Below are 17,396 nucleotides of genomic sequence, written 5' to 3' on the forward strand. Positions count from 1 at the left end.
AAGTGTTCAGCATTTTCTGCTTTTGTTTCATTTCCCAGCACCTGTCATTTTTGATTGCTCAGACTGTAGAGCTTGTGCATAAAATAGAAATGTGGTTTAGAATCACATTATGTGGGAAGAGATCATTCAATTTGCATTTTGTAAAGTATATCTAAATAATGTCAACACCCCCACCCCCCACTTGCTTTCTCTATAGCCCACATAATTACTTTCTTCCCTTGAATGTAACGGTTAGGACTGTTTCCAAGAAAGGATGTAAAGAATGAAATAAGAAAGAGAAAGTGGGAACATGAGAAAGGGCTGGTAGCAAACAAAAGGGGAAAAGAGTCTGTATTGTTCATAGATCAAAAAGGAATCTCTGCAGAGGGCATAGCTGAGGAACTAATTGAGTATTATAAGTCATTCTTTACCAAAAAATGATGTTGGCTTTAGTCTCAGTAAAGGAGGATGTAGTTGAGATGCTTAATGGGTTAAAATGGATAATGTACTAGAGAGGCTAGCTGTACTTTGTGGATAAATTTTTTACTCCTGATGTGATGTAATCCAAAGCGCTGAGGAAAGTGTGGGAGGAAATTATATAGGCCCTAGCTATAATCTTCTGACTGTCTCATTAAACTAGTTTTTAGCTGAAGTAACAGGCAAGGTTTCCCAGGAATCTGGTTAATATGGTATACGACCTTTCAGAAAGAAATTGATAAGGGCTGTGGTATAATCAATTTGTGATTGGCTAGGTTGCAAAAAACTTTAACTCAGCACTTAGATCAATTGCAGAGCTCTGAGATGCAGATGATTTGCAGGAGGCTAATCTGTAGGTACAACAAATGATCTAGAGTGTTAACAGAACTTTATCATTTATTGGTAAAGAGGTTATGCTTCAGTTATATCAGACTTCAGTGAGCATTCACCTTTATTGTTGTGTACAGTATTTAATAAAAGGAGGTTGATGTGTTAGCAGTCTTCAGACAAGGCCTAGTAGACCACCTAGAATTGATAGGTTGATCATAAGGGAAGGTTGGACAGGTTAAAATTTTATCACTGGAGATTGAAGGAATAATTGTGGGTTTTGAATAAAAACGCACATGGAGAAAATGACTCGTGGAAAATCTAGAACCAGGGACACTAAGTAAAATATCTGTTAGTGCTTTAAGACTTAAATTAAGCAAAAAAAAATATTGAAGCATCATGAGTCTTTGGAAAGCTTTTTCTCAAGGCATTTTGGAAATACAGTCTGAATACTTTTTTAAGAACAGATCTAAAGGGGCAAAGGGGTGAAAGTTTACTGATAATAGCAGGGGATGCAGAACTGATGATGCAGTCATGTCAGCCATGAATATATCAAATTCAAAGACCCTAGAGTGTACTTTGACTCCCACTTATGTACATAGAGCTGGTATGTTTTCAATTGACCAAATGGCCTCTTTCCCTGAAGCAATTCTGCTTCTATTACCCTTTTAGGCAGTCCATCCTGGATCACAAAAAAATGCTGCATTTAAAAACCAAACTCTTCTCTAAGTACTGTTGAAATATGTACTCTAGTTATCCCTGTTGTTTACTCCACCTGACTTGTGAGACTGTATTTGCTGTCCATTTGTTAGAATATCACTGTATTCTTTTCAGCTCCCTGCCTTTAAAGTACTGTGTTGCTGAGGCATCACTGAAGTACTTGAGACAGGTGTCACACTTTCTGAATAGAAATGACTATACTTATCACCATGATCACAGCAGTTAAAAATATTTTCTGTTTTTTTTTAATCTTATAGTTCAGTTGTGGACTGTAGAAAACTACCACTGGTACCTGAAGCAGAGTCTGCATTTTGGTTATGAATGCATTGTGTCCCTAATGTGGAATCCTGAGAGCCCCTATCAGCTCCATGTTCTCTGTAGCGGATGGTGTTACTACTCCTATAACTGGCATTGGACGACAGATAGAAGTAAAGGCGGTGACAGCAATGATTTTGCTAACATAGCTGTGATTAATGGAGGTAAAATATTTTGTATTTGAGGCTTGCATATCATGTCATGATGGTTTACATTGTTTCATTTGTATTCGTTTTTTCATGTTTTATAGAGTCATAGAGAAATACAATACAGACACAGGCCCTTTAGCCCAATGAATACTTAACACCATCTGTATGAAAAAGTTGCTCCTCAGGTCTCTTTTAAATTTTTTCCCCCTCACTCTAAATCTATGTCCCTGGGTTTTGGACTTCCATACCCTGGGTGGGGGGGGGTGGGGTCGGGGTGGAAACTCTTACAGTCCACCATATCAATGCCTCCATAATTTTAAACATTTCAATAAGGGTACCCTTCATTCTCCTAAATTCCAGCGAATAAAGACCTCACCTGGCCAACCTTTCCCTTTAACTCAGACCCTCTAGTCCTGGCAAATCCTAAAATCCTTGTAAATCTTTTATGCACTCTTTCTTATAACTTGGTAACCAAAACAGTACGTAATACTCCCTAGTACAGTCTTATGCAACTGCACTATAATGTCCTAAACACTTATTCGGTGCCCTGACTGATGAAGACCAGCGTGCTGAATGTTTTTTCACCACCTTGTCTACTTGTGATGCAGTTTCCAACCCACTGTGCCTTTTTGTAAGAGCTCTTCAATTAGTCCCACTTTCCTTGAAGGACCACAATTGTTCATCCAACTGCTCTTCTACAACATTATCTAATCAGTTTGTTTCCCACTTTAAGGCTTTATGTTATAGATGATAAAAGTGTTACTGCATAAATTATTTTTCATTACTACTAGCTGGTTTCCAAAAATGATTCTTTAATGAGAATCCAGGTTTATTCTTCCGTGTCACTGAATGAGTTCTGATCTGTGTAAAAGCATCATTTGCCTGCACTGAAAAACAGAAAATGCTAGAAAGTCTTAACTTCAGGCTTGATATGACAGAGACAGAAACTGGGCTGATGAATGGAGTGATTACAGAAAGCATAGTGGGAGATGCTGATTTCTTTAAAATGTCTTACTTCCTTTAACAAGGCTTCCCCTGTACCTCATTTAATGGTGCTCTCAATCGTTCTCCTCCCAACCAGGGTAGTGCTTGCATTGGCCTGACCTCCACCTAGTGTGAGGGAATCTCCATTTAACAAATCACCCAGAGCAATTCCTGCCACTTTCAGTGAGATTCCACTGCTAGTCATATATTCCTCCTTACAGCATTCTGAAGGGATGATTCTTTCTGTGACTACCTTAATCAACAGCTTCCTGTTGGTGAAACAGCGATTCAGTTCCACACCTTTCATATGTGAAACATCTTTCAATTTCACATATTACATTGATGCTCTTGATGTTGCAGTCAATGTATTGGGGAAAACAAATACAGATTGGGCAATCACTTTGTAGAACAAGGCAACCCTGAGCTACTTATCATCTGTACCTTTAGTTCCCTGTCTTCTGCTCCAACATATCGCCAGCAGTCCCCAGTGTTAGCTCAGGGCAGCATCTCTTCATACATCTGGATGTGATGTCGTCCTCAAGGCTTAATTTAACAATTTCGGGTAACAGTCCCACCTCTCTGTGCATAGATACAGAGTTTCTATTTCTCTGCTGGTTTATAAATTATTATTGCCTTGATGGTTTTGTTCTGCACCTTATCACATATATTCCCTTTAATCTCTACCCTTCCTTTCTCTGTAGTTTAACACATACTCCAATTCTGATGAAGAGTTGGTATTCAGAAGTGTGACTGTGTATCTCAGCACTGGTGCTGCTGGACTTGCTAACTGCTTCCAGCTTTTTTGGTTTTTGTTAACGATTTACAGCATCTGCAGTTTTTTCCTCTCCAGTTACTACTTGTCTCCTGGAAAAATGAAATCTGGGCATATTTCCACCTTCTCTTTGGTCACCAGAAAAAGTTTACAACAAAGATGAAATTTGTCTGGAGCATCACAGGCGCAATATATTGCACTTACAAATTGTCAGAACAAACACAAGCTGATTCTCAAGCAAAGCTAAAGTTACACCAATTAATGCAGCAAATGTTATACAAGCAGCATGTGGTAGGCTTCATGTTCTGCTGAGAATGTTATCCACACCATCCTTCTCCAGCTTCTATGTTCTGAATTCTGAAATGACCTGCTCTACTTCCTTCTTTTCCTGCTGACCAAGCCTCTGAACAGGCAGAAATTTATTTGAACTTCTTAAAATGTATTGTATTTCACATAATTCTCAAAATGTGGTTTCCTCCATGTAGGAAGATCAAGCAAAGGCTATGTAATCTGTTTGCAGAACGTCAGAGAGTTCTGATGAGGTGACCCCAAGTTTCCAGTTGCCTGACACTTTAATTCTCCATTCCACTTCTGCACTAGCAGCTGTGTCTTCAGTTCCCTTTAATGTTTTGGTGAGCCAGTACATAGTGGACAGCATCTCATTTTCTGATTGGATGCATTTTACAGTTGAGTTGGCAAGATATATTCAGTGGTTTCATATAAGATCACATTTTCAGAATGCAGAGTAGTTTTACCACCTCTTCTGGTAATTTGAGATTTGTTTTATCCTTGCTCGATTTATACCTCCTCCATATTCACTTCCTTTTACCATCACTCCAGCCATTTCCACTGCCACATTTGTCATTTGTAGTCACTTATCACAGAACTTTCATGTTGGTCTTTATGCAACCCCACCCAAATACTCTGCAGTTTAAAACTTTTTTTTATTGGTTTGAAAAATTATTTTCTGAGACATCAGTTCTGATTTTTCTCTCCACAGATTCAACTTGACCTGAGTATTTCCAGCATTTTCTGTTTCCAGATTTGGTTTCAGTTCAAATTGAAGTTAAATTTTCTGTTCAACAACATTTTAAAATCCAGTACTTTTTATTACATTTTTGACTTGAGTACTATTTGTGTTTTTGTCAATGACAGATAAGGTAGATGTCACACCTTTCCGCCAGGCAGTCATTCCGCCTCCAATGTGCGCTTATCAATTGCAATTACCCTGCCCAGTTAATCAGATTATCTTCTCCTCGGATCCACAAAGGAGCAATGATTTAGCCGTCTTAACAGCTGATAACCAGATTTCAATATACCAGGCTGGTGAGTGTGTGCTTCGTGATTTAATGCCTGATTAAAATATTTTTTAAGAGTGAAAAGCGTGTTGAGGTTTTATGCTAAAATACTATTGTTGTATGAATGCACATCTGTTACTCATTGAGGTACTGTGATGTACATAGAGTACATCTTCATCTTGGACCATGATACATTCTGAGAAATAGTTCTCCTATTTTTGACATATTTTCATGAACCACTGCATGTGATGTCAAATTCCCACTCTCAGTGCTTTCTGGGTATGACATTCCTCCTGTAAGTTTTGAGTGATTTATACTTATAGACCTTAGTTTTAATTTCCACTGAAAAGAGAAACTTCATCTGCGCATCTGTCCTTTCGAACTGATCCATAATTTCTTCACAATTTTAAATATGCTCTCTGTATATACTCAAAATGGTCTGAGCTATACTCCCATTTCAGAAATGTGAGCAGGTTTACCCTGCTGCACTGTTGGTGGTAGTGTCCTTTTATTTGAAATGTAAGACCAAGAGTTGCTGCTCATGTAGAAATCACAAATTTCCATGGCATTTCTCAAAGAATTGCAAGGAGATTCGTCTGTCTGTCTTGGTTATCGTTCTTCTGACCATCAGTAAAATCAGTCATCTGGTCTTATTCATATTCCTGCGTATAAATCGCCTTTTTGGGCTTCCTCTGTTTCCATGTGATGGAATTCAGAAATACCTCATTAACTCAAAGTGGTTTGATACATTCTGAAGTTGTGCTGCTTTAATTGTGAGAGATTAACAGAAAATGTATTTTCACATCCTGGACAGATGATGGTGCGAATCAAGATTGCACCACTAATACAGAAGCTATTGGAGGAAGAGGAATGACAAAGCACTTTACAAATCCCAAACTGGTCAAAATATGCAGGTTAGCTTATTTTACCTACTCTTTTATGAAATCCTCACATCATGCTGTCTTCACAGTGCTGAGACTGCGATTGGACATGGGCCCAAGCCAAAGGGTACAAATGCCATGAAAATTACCTTTTGCAGCAGCAGTAGCACAGTATGAAGACCAACTTAAATTAATAGAAAATTCAAATTAACATAAATTATGCATAACTCACACATGCAGAAATAAATCACATAAACATAATGACACTAGTGCAAGGTTAAAAATAAGCTTTACTTACCAGTTGTACCTCAAAACTTTGAGATAGTGAAAATCGTCATTTGCGTCAGCAACTAACACAGTCCGAGGATGTGCTGGAGGCAGCCTGCAAGTGTTGCCACGTTTCTTGATCCAACGTAGCTTGCCCACAGCTTACAAATCCTAACCGGTTGGTCATTGGAACGTGGGAGGAAACCCATGCAGTCGTGGAGAGAACGTACTGTACATACTCCTTACAGACAGTGGTGGGAATTGACACTGGCACTGTAAAGGTTTACACTAACCACTACGCTCCTGCCTCAAGAGAGGGAGAAAAGGCAATATAGACTGAAGTAGTGTTCGAGTTTTCAGACCAGTTCAAGAACCTGATGGCTTTGAAGAAGAAGTTGTTCTTGAACTTTCAGGCTCCTGTACATACTGTCTGGCTACAGCATCAAAAAGAAATCATAACCCAGATGGTGGCAGTCCCTGATGTTGGATATTGCCTTCCTGAGGCATTGCCTCTTGGAGATGTTCCCAGTGGTGAGGAGAACTGCACCAGTAGCAAAACTGGCTTAGCCCACCATTCTCTGTTGCCTGTAAGATTTCAGTAAAGTGGAGTTTCCACAGAAGGTCATGATGCAATACACTTTCCACTGTGCATCTGTAGAAGTTTGTCAGAGTCTTCAATGGCTTGCTGAATCTCCTTTAACTTTTTTTTAAAAGTACATCTTCGTAATTACCTGTGTGTGCTGGGCCCAGGATAGGTTCTCCAAGATGATGACATTCAAGAACTTGAGCTCCTCATTCTTTCCACTGCTGGCCCTTCAATGAGGACTGGTGCACGTTCGTCTGACTTCCCCTTCCTAAGTTCCACAGTCAGTTCCTTGGTCTTCCTGACATTGAAAGCAATGTTGTTTTTCAGATACCACTCAAGCTGATCAACCTCAATCCCATACAACTTCTTATCACCTTCTCCACTACTAAGAATAGTGGTGTGATCGGTAAATTTGAGCTGTGCTTAGTCATATCAAGGCTTGTATTCCAATGAATATTGGTGATTGAGGAGTAATCAAATTGACATACTTAGGACAATCAAAGGAATTACTTAACAATACCAACATATCCACTGATTTGTCCTATGATGGCCCACAATCCAAGCTAGAGGCAAGATTTAGTTTCTTTTTGTCACATTCAAACATGTGCACTGAAAATTGCATGGTCTGGAAACAGTGTATTTTTTTAATAGAAGCTAAAAGGAATTGCTGTTTGAAGGAATCTGCATGGCCTTCTACATGCCACAGTAAGAGAAAGTGAATTGCATGTTGGCCTTTATTTCCTGAAGATTTGAGTACAAAAGTAAATTTGTCTTGCAACAATTGCAAAATGCTCCAGTGAGCTCCACATATTCTGAAGAGCTTTACAAACTCAAAATGATTGTTTTGTTAAATTATTACATTAAGATATATTTGTCTTAACTTTGCTCTTCCTTTCTGTTTTATTTTGGAAATGTCAGAATTAATTTTGAAGAAGAACATAGTGACTGTCTGAAGCCTTTGAAGTTACGTTTTATAACCTGGATAAGCGAAAATAAGTTTTTGAGTGTGTTTCAAGGTCTGACCACATCCCAGTCTGTTGTGTGTCAGTTGGTAACTTCATCAGACGATAATCAAGAGGGAACACTATGGATCAGGTAAGACCTTATAACTCTCCAAACAAAAAGAATGAAAATTCAAGTCATCATCATAATTATACTGGAATTACCCTTGCTTAGAGCTCTTACTTCTGCAGCATATTATGCACAGCTCATTTTTTAATTCATCCATGTAAACTTCCTTTGAAAGATGACGGTCAGATATAGCTTGAGAAAGTATATTTCAAGGAAAGGATAAATATTTTATTAGAAGTTTCAGTCTCAGGGTGGTTGGAAGGATACAATATTTTTGTAAGTATTATTAATTATTATAGATATAGGAGCATTATAATTATTTGGACTCCATGGTTCTGCTGATTTTCTACATAGATCTTTTACTAGTAAATCAATGTACTTTAAATCTATAATGTGTTAATTATGGCTGACAAATCTCCCTTCCTTATATCTACACTTGCATTAACAAGCATGTGTTCTATGTTGTTGCAGGGTTATATTGCGCAGATTTCTAGTTTCTAATCTTGAGCTTGCTGATGCCTTTGTATTATGCTATTCCTCACTATTCTGGGGTTCTTAATTATTTCAGGAGTCCCATATCTGTTGATGGGCAGATTATCAACCTCTGCCACAACCATAAGACACAGACTGTGGCCTTGGAACTCTCTAATGGACAGATCCTAAGATACATGTGGGGTTAGTATATTTCTATTCAAGTATTTGAATGGAAACTTTGCTAGTGCTTTATTATTCTGCAGCAAATTCTTTAGAACTTGGGGTTCTGGCAGAGATCCATCTCCTCTGAGGAGTATATGTGAGGAAGTTGTGGCTTTGCTCCGTATCAGTTTTCACAATGGTTTTACTAGTTAAAATTTCTCAAGGAGAGATCAACCACAGATTTCCTAATGTGGGTTTCTACAGGGTGTGACAGTCCACCATTAGGAGAGAAATTTCAAGAGTTAGTGTGTGAGGAAATACTGAGGACCTTGGGGCTATTTTGTCATGAAAAGAGAAGACCTGAAGATGATTTTTGTTGTAGACCTTTAAACAAGGAGGGTTTGTTAGAGTACACAGCCTATCAATCTAAAAGAATTGCCAAGAATTTCAGAAGAAGTTTAGTGGTGAGAATGTGGAAAGCAGTATGGGGTTGAGTTACATAATATAGAAGTTTGAAAGGAAAGGCTAAATAAGTATACGATGGGGGAGGGGTTTAGAGAATTTTGCCGATGAGTGTTTGGACATAAAAGAAGCGTTAACCTAAGTGGTAAATGTGTTAAAATAAGGATATCCAGTAACTATATTAATTAGTTGCTGAGTTGTTGAAGTAATGAGCAATTCATGTTATATGCTTTTTCATGAATTGCAGAACTGAAGGTTTAGGAGGAAAGTAAATGATGCTAAAAGTCTACATCTATGTAGTGAGTGAAAAGGAGGGTTGCTGTGTATCACCGATGGCAACTTTGCCCCAAGGCATGGATTTTTCTCCCTTCTCTTTTCTATTTAAGATGTCATTTAAAATTTGCTTTTTTTAACCAGGATGTTTTTAGTTACTTTCTTAACATTTGATCGCATTATTTGGGACGCTTAATTAGTTAAAGGTGCTAGAAAATGCAGGTTTTAGTTGTTTAATAAAATTCCAGTATTCCTGTTTCAGATACTGAGTCCTCTGAGCCATGTGTCAAACCATGGAGGTCAGCTGATGGATGTCTGGTACGATTTTCTCAGCCTTGTGTACAGACAGCTCTATGTAAAATTGAAGGCGAGGTGAGTAAATTGATCCTCTTCCTCCATTTTTCTCTTCCCATCCTCCTTCAAACAGTATCTCTCTCTCTGGGAGTGCATTTCATTAGCACTAGATACAAGGTGTAGCCTTGTGCTGAAAGTCATTCATTATGCCTGGGTACTGAGAGTCAGGCATGATCTCTTTAGTCAGGACTATTGAACAACTTTGATAGAGTTGAACATTGGGCAGATTACATTGCTTTCAGACTAGAAGAGTCATACAGTATGGAAACAGGCTCTTCAGCTTCCCAGTCTGTGCCAATCAATCCACCCAGATTTCACCACTCACCAACACAATAGGGACAATTTTCAGCGACCATTTAACCTTACAACCCACTTAACTTTGGCATGTAGAGTGAACCAGAGCACCCAGAGGAAACCTACTTGATCATATGGAAACTTCATTCTTCTGCCCAGGTGGAGTGCTCCACTTGCTATCGTTCATCAAGGAATGAGTCAACAAACTTTGTTTTTATAACTACCTTCTGATTTCATTAACCAGTGGAGGCATTGGGTGGATTAGTTTGATCATTTAAAAATGTTCACACTTTCTGTTTCCTCTAGGAAGTGGTATTGGGTCTGACAGAAAAATCTCGTTTTTTTGTTAATGTGTCAGAGGTAAGAATTCCATTATATTTGAAGGTAATTTTTTTTTTGGTACGTTGAAATCAGTGGACATTGTTAATTTTATTGTGGGCTGTTTCTGTTCTGTACAGATAGCTTCCAATGTTAATTCATTTATAGTACACGATGAGTTCCTGCTATTCACAACCCATTCTCACACTTGTCGCTGTCTCAATCTTAGGACTGCTTCATTAAAAGGTGAGTTTATAATCTGTACACTATAACTTGTGTGACCTGGATTTGGATATTCAAAGTTCAATATTTTTAGTCATAGTCCTTGAAACTATGGTGTATGATACAAGAAGGGAAAATGAAAGAAACTCAACTAATTCTTCCTCTCCCAAAGTTTATTCTGAGACCTTTCTTTGGATTTGGCAGATCTGCACAAAGAGTACTTGAGTCTACGTGATGCCTTTTGGGCAACACACACACAATGCTGGAGGAACTCAACAGGCCTGCATTTTGTTTGTGTGTGTGTGTTGCTTGGATTTCCAGCATCTACAGATTTCCTCTTGTTTATGATGCCTTTTGGCACTGGGGAAGCAAATTGAATAGTTGAGGAAAAGAAAACTCAGAATTGAGTGTCAGATTGAACCAAAATTGATCCATGGGGTGAGTTTTGAGGAGATTCTTAAAGGAGAAGGATTTGCTAAGGTTTAAACAGCATATAATGACCTCCATTAGGTAGAGAATGTGCAAGGTACTGGGTCTGTTTTCAAGAGGTATAGAGCTGAAAGAGTTTTTAAAAGTTAAAACTAGAAACAAGTATAGAATCAGAATTGGGTTTATTATCACTAATTAGCATTAAATTGGTTTAGCGCAGCAGCAGTACAGTGCAAGTTGTAGAAATTGCTATAAGCAACAAAAAAAGGTACAAAAGAGAAATAGCAAGGTAGTATTCATGGTCCTTTCAGAGGGAAGAAGCTGTTTCTAAAACATTAATTGTGGGCCTTCAGTCTCCTAAACCTCCTCAATGGTAGTAATGGGAAAGGGTATGTTCCAGATGGTGAGGGCCCTTAATGATGAATGCCACCACCATGAGGCGTCACCTTGTGAAGAAATCTTCAATGGTGGGGAGGGTTGTGTTCCTGCTGGAGCTGGCTAAGTCTGCAACCCTCTGCGGCCTCTTTCAGTTCTTCACATTGGAGCCTGCATACCAGATCGAGACTCAACCGGACAGAGTGCTCTTCACCGTATATCTAGAGAAATTTGTTTGTCTTTGGTGACGTACCAAGTTTCCACAGACTCCTAATTAAATACAGCCAGTAGTGTGGCTTTTTCGTGATTGCATCAACTCCTAAAAAACGAATCATTCATACTTTTAAAAGAAAACCCACAAAAGATGAAATAGAAAGGAGCAATCTGGGAGGGTGATGCATGATTTTAAAATCAGATAGACAATGAAAATGAAGTCTTGGGAGACCAGGAGCCAATATAAGTGAGTGATAATAAATATGAGTACAGGGTGTAGTACATGATTGGAACTGAGCTTTACCAGTACTGAAGCTTTTGTGCCTATCCAACAGTGTTGCGGTTAGAAATGACAGGGAACATTGAAGGATTTAATCAGCTAATGAACTGAGGAAGAAGTGAAAATTTGTGATCTCTACACTTCAAAGTAGATGTTCACTATATTGGGGTAGAGCTATTGTCAAATGTAATCTAGTGAGCCATATGATTCTTTCAGAGACAGTAGCAAGGAATGATGTGGTAAGGTTTAAAATGGAGATGCTGAGAAATTTCTTCAGCCAGAGGGTGGTGAATTTGTGACCACAGGCAGCTGTGGAGGCCAGGTCATTGGGTGTTTTTAAGGCAGAGATTGATACATTCTTGATTGGATATAGCTTCAAAGGTTCCGGGGAGAAGGCTGAGAAATGGGGTTGAGGAGGTGAGGAGAAGGATCTGCTATGACTGAATGGCAGAACAAACTCAATGGGCCAAATGGCCTAACTGCTCCTATGTCTTATGGTTTTGTGGTTTATGAAGAATGAGTGGATGCAGTCATCTCACAGTACACAAAAACAGTGGTTGTAAAATAGTCATGCACTTCTTCACCATAATTATATTTAAAAATGCATGAGAAAAAAATGAACAAGCACCTTATCCAACACAAGTGCTAAGCAGCCCTTATTCTTATGAATTTGTGGATTTCTGTTGTATGGTTTATTTAATTGTAGTTTAACTGTCGTACAATCTACTGATTGACTTTATTTCCTTCATAAACAGCTTTGCTGCATCTTTCAAGCAGTGATTCCCAGCCAAATGATGAGACAGTTCGCAGAGTGGAAAGGGGATCTCGTATAGTGACTGTGGTACCTCACGATGCCAAACTCATTTTACAGGTTAGCAATGAGATTACTAAAATGAGAAATAAGGGATCTGCAGAAACTATAAGCCCAGTCTGCAGAAGGAAAAATACCATTAGTAGTAAAATAAAAATTGTTAAGGGGTTAGAATTGAAAGTGCAGAGATCTTGTAGCATTGTTTGGAATCAATTGTGTGTTTTCCATTCACTGCAGATGCCACGAGGAAATCTGGAAGTTATTCATCACAGAGCATTAATTCTTGCCCAGCTCAGAAAATACCTGGACAGGTTTGTGCACTAACAAAACTCATTACAGATTTGTAAGCATTTTTTGTATGCTAATGCAGCTATTTATAGATCTTTCTCAGAAGCTGAAATTATCCCATTTATTAGGATGTTTGCACTGCAGAAAGGTGTTGTCCACACAATACAGACAAAGTGGCAATTCTGGACTAAACTTGAATCAATGAAAGATGTTCGACAGTTGTGGCAGGGCTTGAATGCTATTAGTAAAATCAAGTGACATAGGCAACATCAGGGCTCCACTTCCAAATGAACCCAATGCCTTCTATACCCGCTTTGACCGTCAAAAAATGGAGATACCATTACAAACTCCCACAGCCCCTGAAGACCCTGTGAGTCTCTGAGGCCAGTGTATGAGCAGCCTTCAGGAGGGTGATCCCACGAAAAGCATCCAGCCTAGACAGGGTACCTGGCCAAGTACTAAAGACCTGTGCTGATCAGTTGACTGGAGTGCTTGTTCACTGAGATCTTTAACCTCTCACTTTGGCAGTCCGAGTTACCCACTTGCTTCAAGCAGGCTTCAATTATGCTGGTGTCTAAGAGGAACATAGTAACTTCCCTCATTGACTGTCGGCTAGTAACACTTACATCCACAGTGGTGAAGTGTTCTTGAGAAGTTTGTGATGAAATATATCAACTCCTACCTGAGAAACTACTTGGATCTCCTCTTGTTTGCCGATCAGTGCAAGAGGTCCACAGCAGATGCCATCTCATTGGCTCTTCACTCAACCCTGGAATGTGTGGACAGCAAAGATAAATACATCAGAATGCTCTTTATCAACCATAGCTCAGCATTCAATGCCATTGTCCCTTTAAAACTAATCAATAAGCTTCAATACTTAGGCCTTAATACCTCCCTGTGCAATTGGATCCTCGATTTCCTCACTTGCAGACCTTAGCATCACCTCCACAATCTCCGTCAGCACAGGTGCTCCACAAGACTGGTGCTTAGTCCCCTGCTCTACTCGCCTTACACTTATGACTTTGTGGCTTAGCATTCTCAAATGCCATATTCGAGTTTGCTGATGACACTTTAGCAAGACTAAGGAGCTGATTATTTATTACAGGAGGAAGAAATCAGAGGTCCATGAGCGGATCCTCATTGGAGGATCAGAGGCGGAAGGGATCAGCAACTTTAAATTCCTTCGCGTTATTATTTCAGAGGACCCATCCTGGGCCCAGCACCTAAGTGCAATTACAAAGAAAGCTCAGCAGCACCACTGCTTCCTTGGGAGTTTGCAAAGATTTGGCATGACATCTAAAACTTTGACAAACTTCTATAGGTGTGCAGTGGAGAATATATTGACCGTCTGCATCACAGCCTGGTATGGAAATACCAATACCTTCAACAGAAAATCCCACAAAAAGTAGCGAATATGGCACAGTTCATCACAGATAAAGCCCTCCGCACCATTGAGCACATCTACACGGAGCAGAGTCCATCATCAAAGACCTCTCATGCTCTCTCCTCGCTGCTGCCATCAAGATGAAGGTACTCACACCACCAGGATCAGGAACAGTTAATACTTCTCAACCATCAGGCTCTTAAACCAAAGGGACTAACTTCACTTGCCCCATCACTGAAATGTTCCCACGATCAAAGAGCTCACTTTAAAACACTCTTCATCTCACGTTATCGATACTTATTGCTTACTTATTTATTATTATTATTTCTTTCTTTTGCATCTGCACAGCTTGTTGTCTTTTGTCCTCCGGTTCAACGCCCGGCTGGTGTGGTAATTCATCTGTTCTGTTATGGATTTGAGTATGCCTGAAAAAAATGTATCTCAGGGGTGTATATGGTGACATAAATTTTACATTGAACTTTGAATATGAGTTTAAGATAATTGACTGAGGATACTAACAGAGATGAGATTTTTGTGATCTGGAATGAATGAGGGGTAGTAGAAGCAGATAACTACTTTGCAAAGAGTTGATCTTTATCTGAACAGGAAAATTTACAGAGCTATGCAGAAAGCAGTAGAGTCGAAGGCTCTTTCACAAGTGGTACAGGCATGATGACTGGATAGGCTTGTATTGATCTATGATCACAATAACAAGTGATCAAGTAAAGGGTCATTGCTGAGTTTTGAGGGTCTTCATTGTGGAATCATTTGTAAGATAGCTGAAAATACCAGAAAGTATTTAAAAATCCTAAAATTTGCAAAATCTTCCCAATCTATTACTGTATTACAAAAGTTTAAAAAAACTGGAGAGAGAGAGCAAGAGTTGCTGAACGCATCTTCTCCTGGATTGAATACTAGTAACAAGCAACCTGGAATAATCTCATGGAGACAGGGTCTCTGTAACACATTGAATGGGAAATTAAGCAGCTAAGTTAGTTAAACATGTAAATTGCAGTACTAGACACTGATGTCAACAGATAGTTTTATTTTTGGGGGTGTTCTTATTTTAAAAGTGGTTGTCTTTTGCACTGTAGGAAAAAAAGCTTTGTGTTCTTATCCAGCAGTCATAAATTCAGATAAACTTGCTATAGGATTAGGAAGAGACTGACAAGAGGCTTGTGAGTAAAGAGGTCCCTATTGATGAAGTTTTTCTTCTCTACAAAGCCCATTCCTATCTTCATTAATTGGCATGCACAATCCTTGAAATTTGGGATGGAAATGTACCAGTTTCCAGGAATAGCCAGTTATCCTGACCAAATAAAGTTCAAAATATCCTTGCCTTTGCTGCTTGCTGTTCTAAATGCTAAAAGAACTTTGGTTGTTGAAAGTGGTCCATAGTTTTTATCTTGGAATTGTCCAGAAATTGAATGCATCCTGTATTCCATTACAATTTGCACATTTCAATATATTTGTTCTTTGCAGGTGACTTGGCTTTTGGACTATATAGGTTTCACTATATTTATGCAGGACAAACAATAGAGATTTTCTTGGACCAGTGATTCCATTGTCAATCTTCTCATTCCTGTTTAGGCTAAAGTTCAAGGAGGCCTTTGAATGTATGAGAAAACTGAGAATAAATCTTAATCTTATCTATGATCACAATCCAAAGGTGAGAACTTCTGACAGATCTTTATAAATATCTGAATTTCTATCCTGTTTACCTTTATCTCATATCTTCCACTGATCATTTATCAAGATCGAACTGTCCATCTTGTTTATATTAACCACTATGTCTTCTACTGTCAACGTAGTGGTTTTTACAAAGTACTGGTTAAAATTGAAGTTCACTACTTTATTCAATTTCTTGGCAATTTGTCTCATGAAAATTAATCTAGCGTGGTGACTCTTCATTGAAATTGACATATGGAAAGAGGATTCTGGGGGATACATACAAAACAAAAGCTACTTTGTTATCACCAAACAAAGTGGATGGTAATTGAAGTTTAGAACTAAATGGCAGTAGAGCTGATAGAGTTCAGGTTTGTCAAGGCATCATCCAGTTTGATCCGTAGGGTTGGAATTGGGGGGCAGGGGTCAAATTGACCTCTGAGGAGATGTTATGCTGACTGTGCAGCACTTTGAGTTTAGAAGAATGACATCTGATCACGTTGAAACATTTTCTTATATGGCTTGACATAGGGGATGAAGTTTCCCCATATGAGTTGTTTAGAACCATGGTCACAATCTCAACTGTTATACACTGAACTGGATTCAGCTGTAATACGAAAGTAAATTTCTTCACTCAGGGTAGTGAATCTTCAGTATTCTTCACACAAGGTTTTGGAGGCTAAGTTGCTGTGTATATACACAAAGAGAAAATAGAAAATTTCTTTGGATATTTCGGGTGTCAAGGGATGTGACGAGTTTGGGAGAACATTGTGAATTTGAAGTTCTGCCATGGTCTTACTGATCTGTAGAGCTATAGCTTATTCATGCTTTTATTCTTCTAAATAATAAAAAATAGCTGCATTTGCTGACAAGTCACGAGCCTAGGGACATAGATCTCAAATTATTAATAACGATGGAATCTTATTCAAGTGGGCTGCTTTGTCCTGGACAAGCCTCTTGGATATTATTGGAGCTCTGTTATTTCAAGTAGTGGAAAATATTCCATCACATGCCTGACGTGATTTCTAGATGGTGTAAAAGGTTTGAGATGGAGAATGTTTTTCTGCAGAATATATAGCTTGCATTATTTGTGCTTGATCTAAGGATACAGATGGTCGGCAATTCAGAGATGATGACTCCATTAAATGTGAAGAAGTGGTTAGTGTTTTTTTCTGACTCCATTAAATGTGAAGAAGTGGTTAGTGTTTTTTTCTTACTGCTGGTGGTCTTTTCTGCTGCTTCGTAGCCCGTACCTGAGAGTTGTCCATATTTTGCTGTGTGTTGATACATACTCGTTTTGATTAGCTGTGATTGCAGATAAATTGTGTCAATTAATTGACAACGGACCAAACCTCAGAACCCTTTGAAGGGAAAGTCTTTTATGGTGCAACTACATCAGAACTGATGGAAGGTCAGCAATTAAAGCCATAGAACAGCACAGTATAGGCCCCTTTTAACCTACTCCAAGATTAATCCTTCCCTCCCACATAGCCCTCCGTTTTTCTTTCATCTATGTGCCTTTGTAAGAGTCTCTTAAATGTCCCTAGTGTATCTACCTCTGCC

The 17,396-nt window shown here is 38.8% G+C and overlaps 1 protein-coding gene across 3 annotated transcripts in view; it reads left to right on the forward strand.

The window, feature by feature from the left end:
* elp1 (elongator acetyltransferase complex subunit 1) overlaps positions 1 to 17,396 on the forward strand; it is a 91,532-nt gene that overhangs the window by 43,558 nt on the left and 30,578 nt on the right. For all 3 annotated transcript variants that reach the window (XM_059974769.1, XM_059974770.1, XM_059974771.1), the window contains 11 exons: positions 1,761 to 1,982; positions 4,879 to 5,049; positions 5,836 to 5,935; positions 7,674 to 7,850; positions 8,395 to 8,501; positions 9,460 to 9,569; positions 10,152 to 10,205; positions 10,304 to 10,409; positions 12,438 to 12,553; positions 12,731 to 12,804; positions 15,756 to 15,834. In XM_059974769.1, the coding sequence (XP_059830752.1) occupies positions 1,761 to 1,982; positions 4,879 to 5,049; positions 5,836 to 5,935; positions 7,674 to 7,850; positions 8,395 to 8,501; positions 9,460 to 9,569; positions 10,152 to 10,205; positions 10,304 to 10,409; positions 12,438 to 12,553; positions 12,731 to 12,804; positions 15,756 to 15,834 (1,316 nt within the window). The remainder of the gene's footprint in view (positions 1 to 1,760; positions 1,983 to 4,878; positions 5,050 to 5,835; positions 5,936 to 7,673; positions 7,851 to 8,394; positions 8,502 to 9,459; positions 9,570 to 10,151; positions 10,206 to 10,303; positions 10,410 to 12,437; positions 12,554 to 12,730; positions 12,805 to 15,755; positions 15,835 to 17,396) is intronic.

The sequence above is a fragment of the Hypanus sabinus genome, chromosome 7 (genome assembly GCF_030144855.1).
Source record: "Hypanus sabinus isolate sHypSab1 chromosome 7, sHypSab1.hap1, whole genome shotgun sequence".
Taxonomy (NCBI): domain Eukaryota; kingdom Metazoa; phylum Chordata; class Chondrichthyes; order Myliobatiformes; family Dasyatidae; genus Hypanus; species Hypanus sabinus.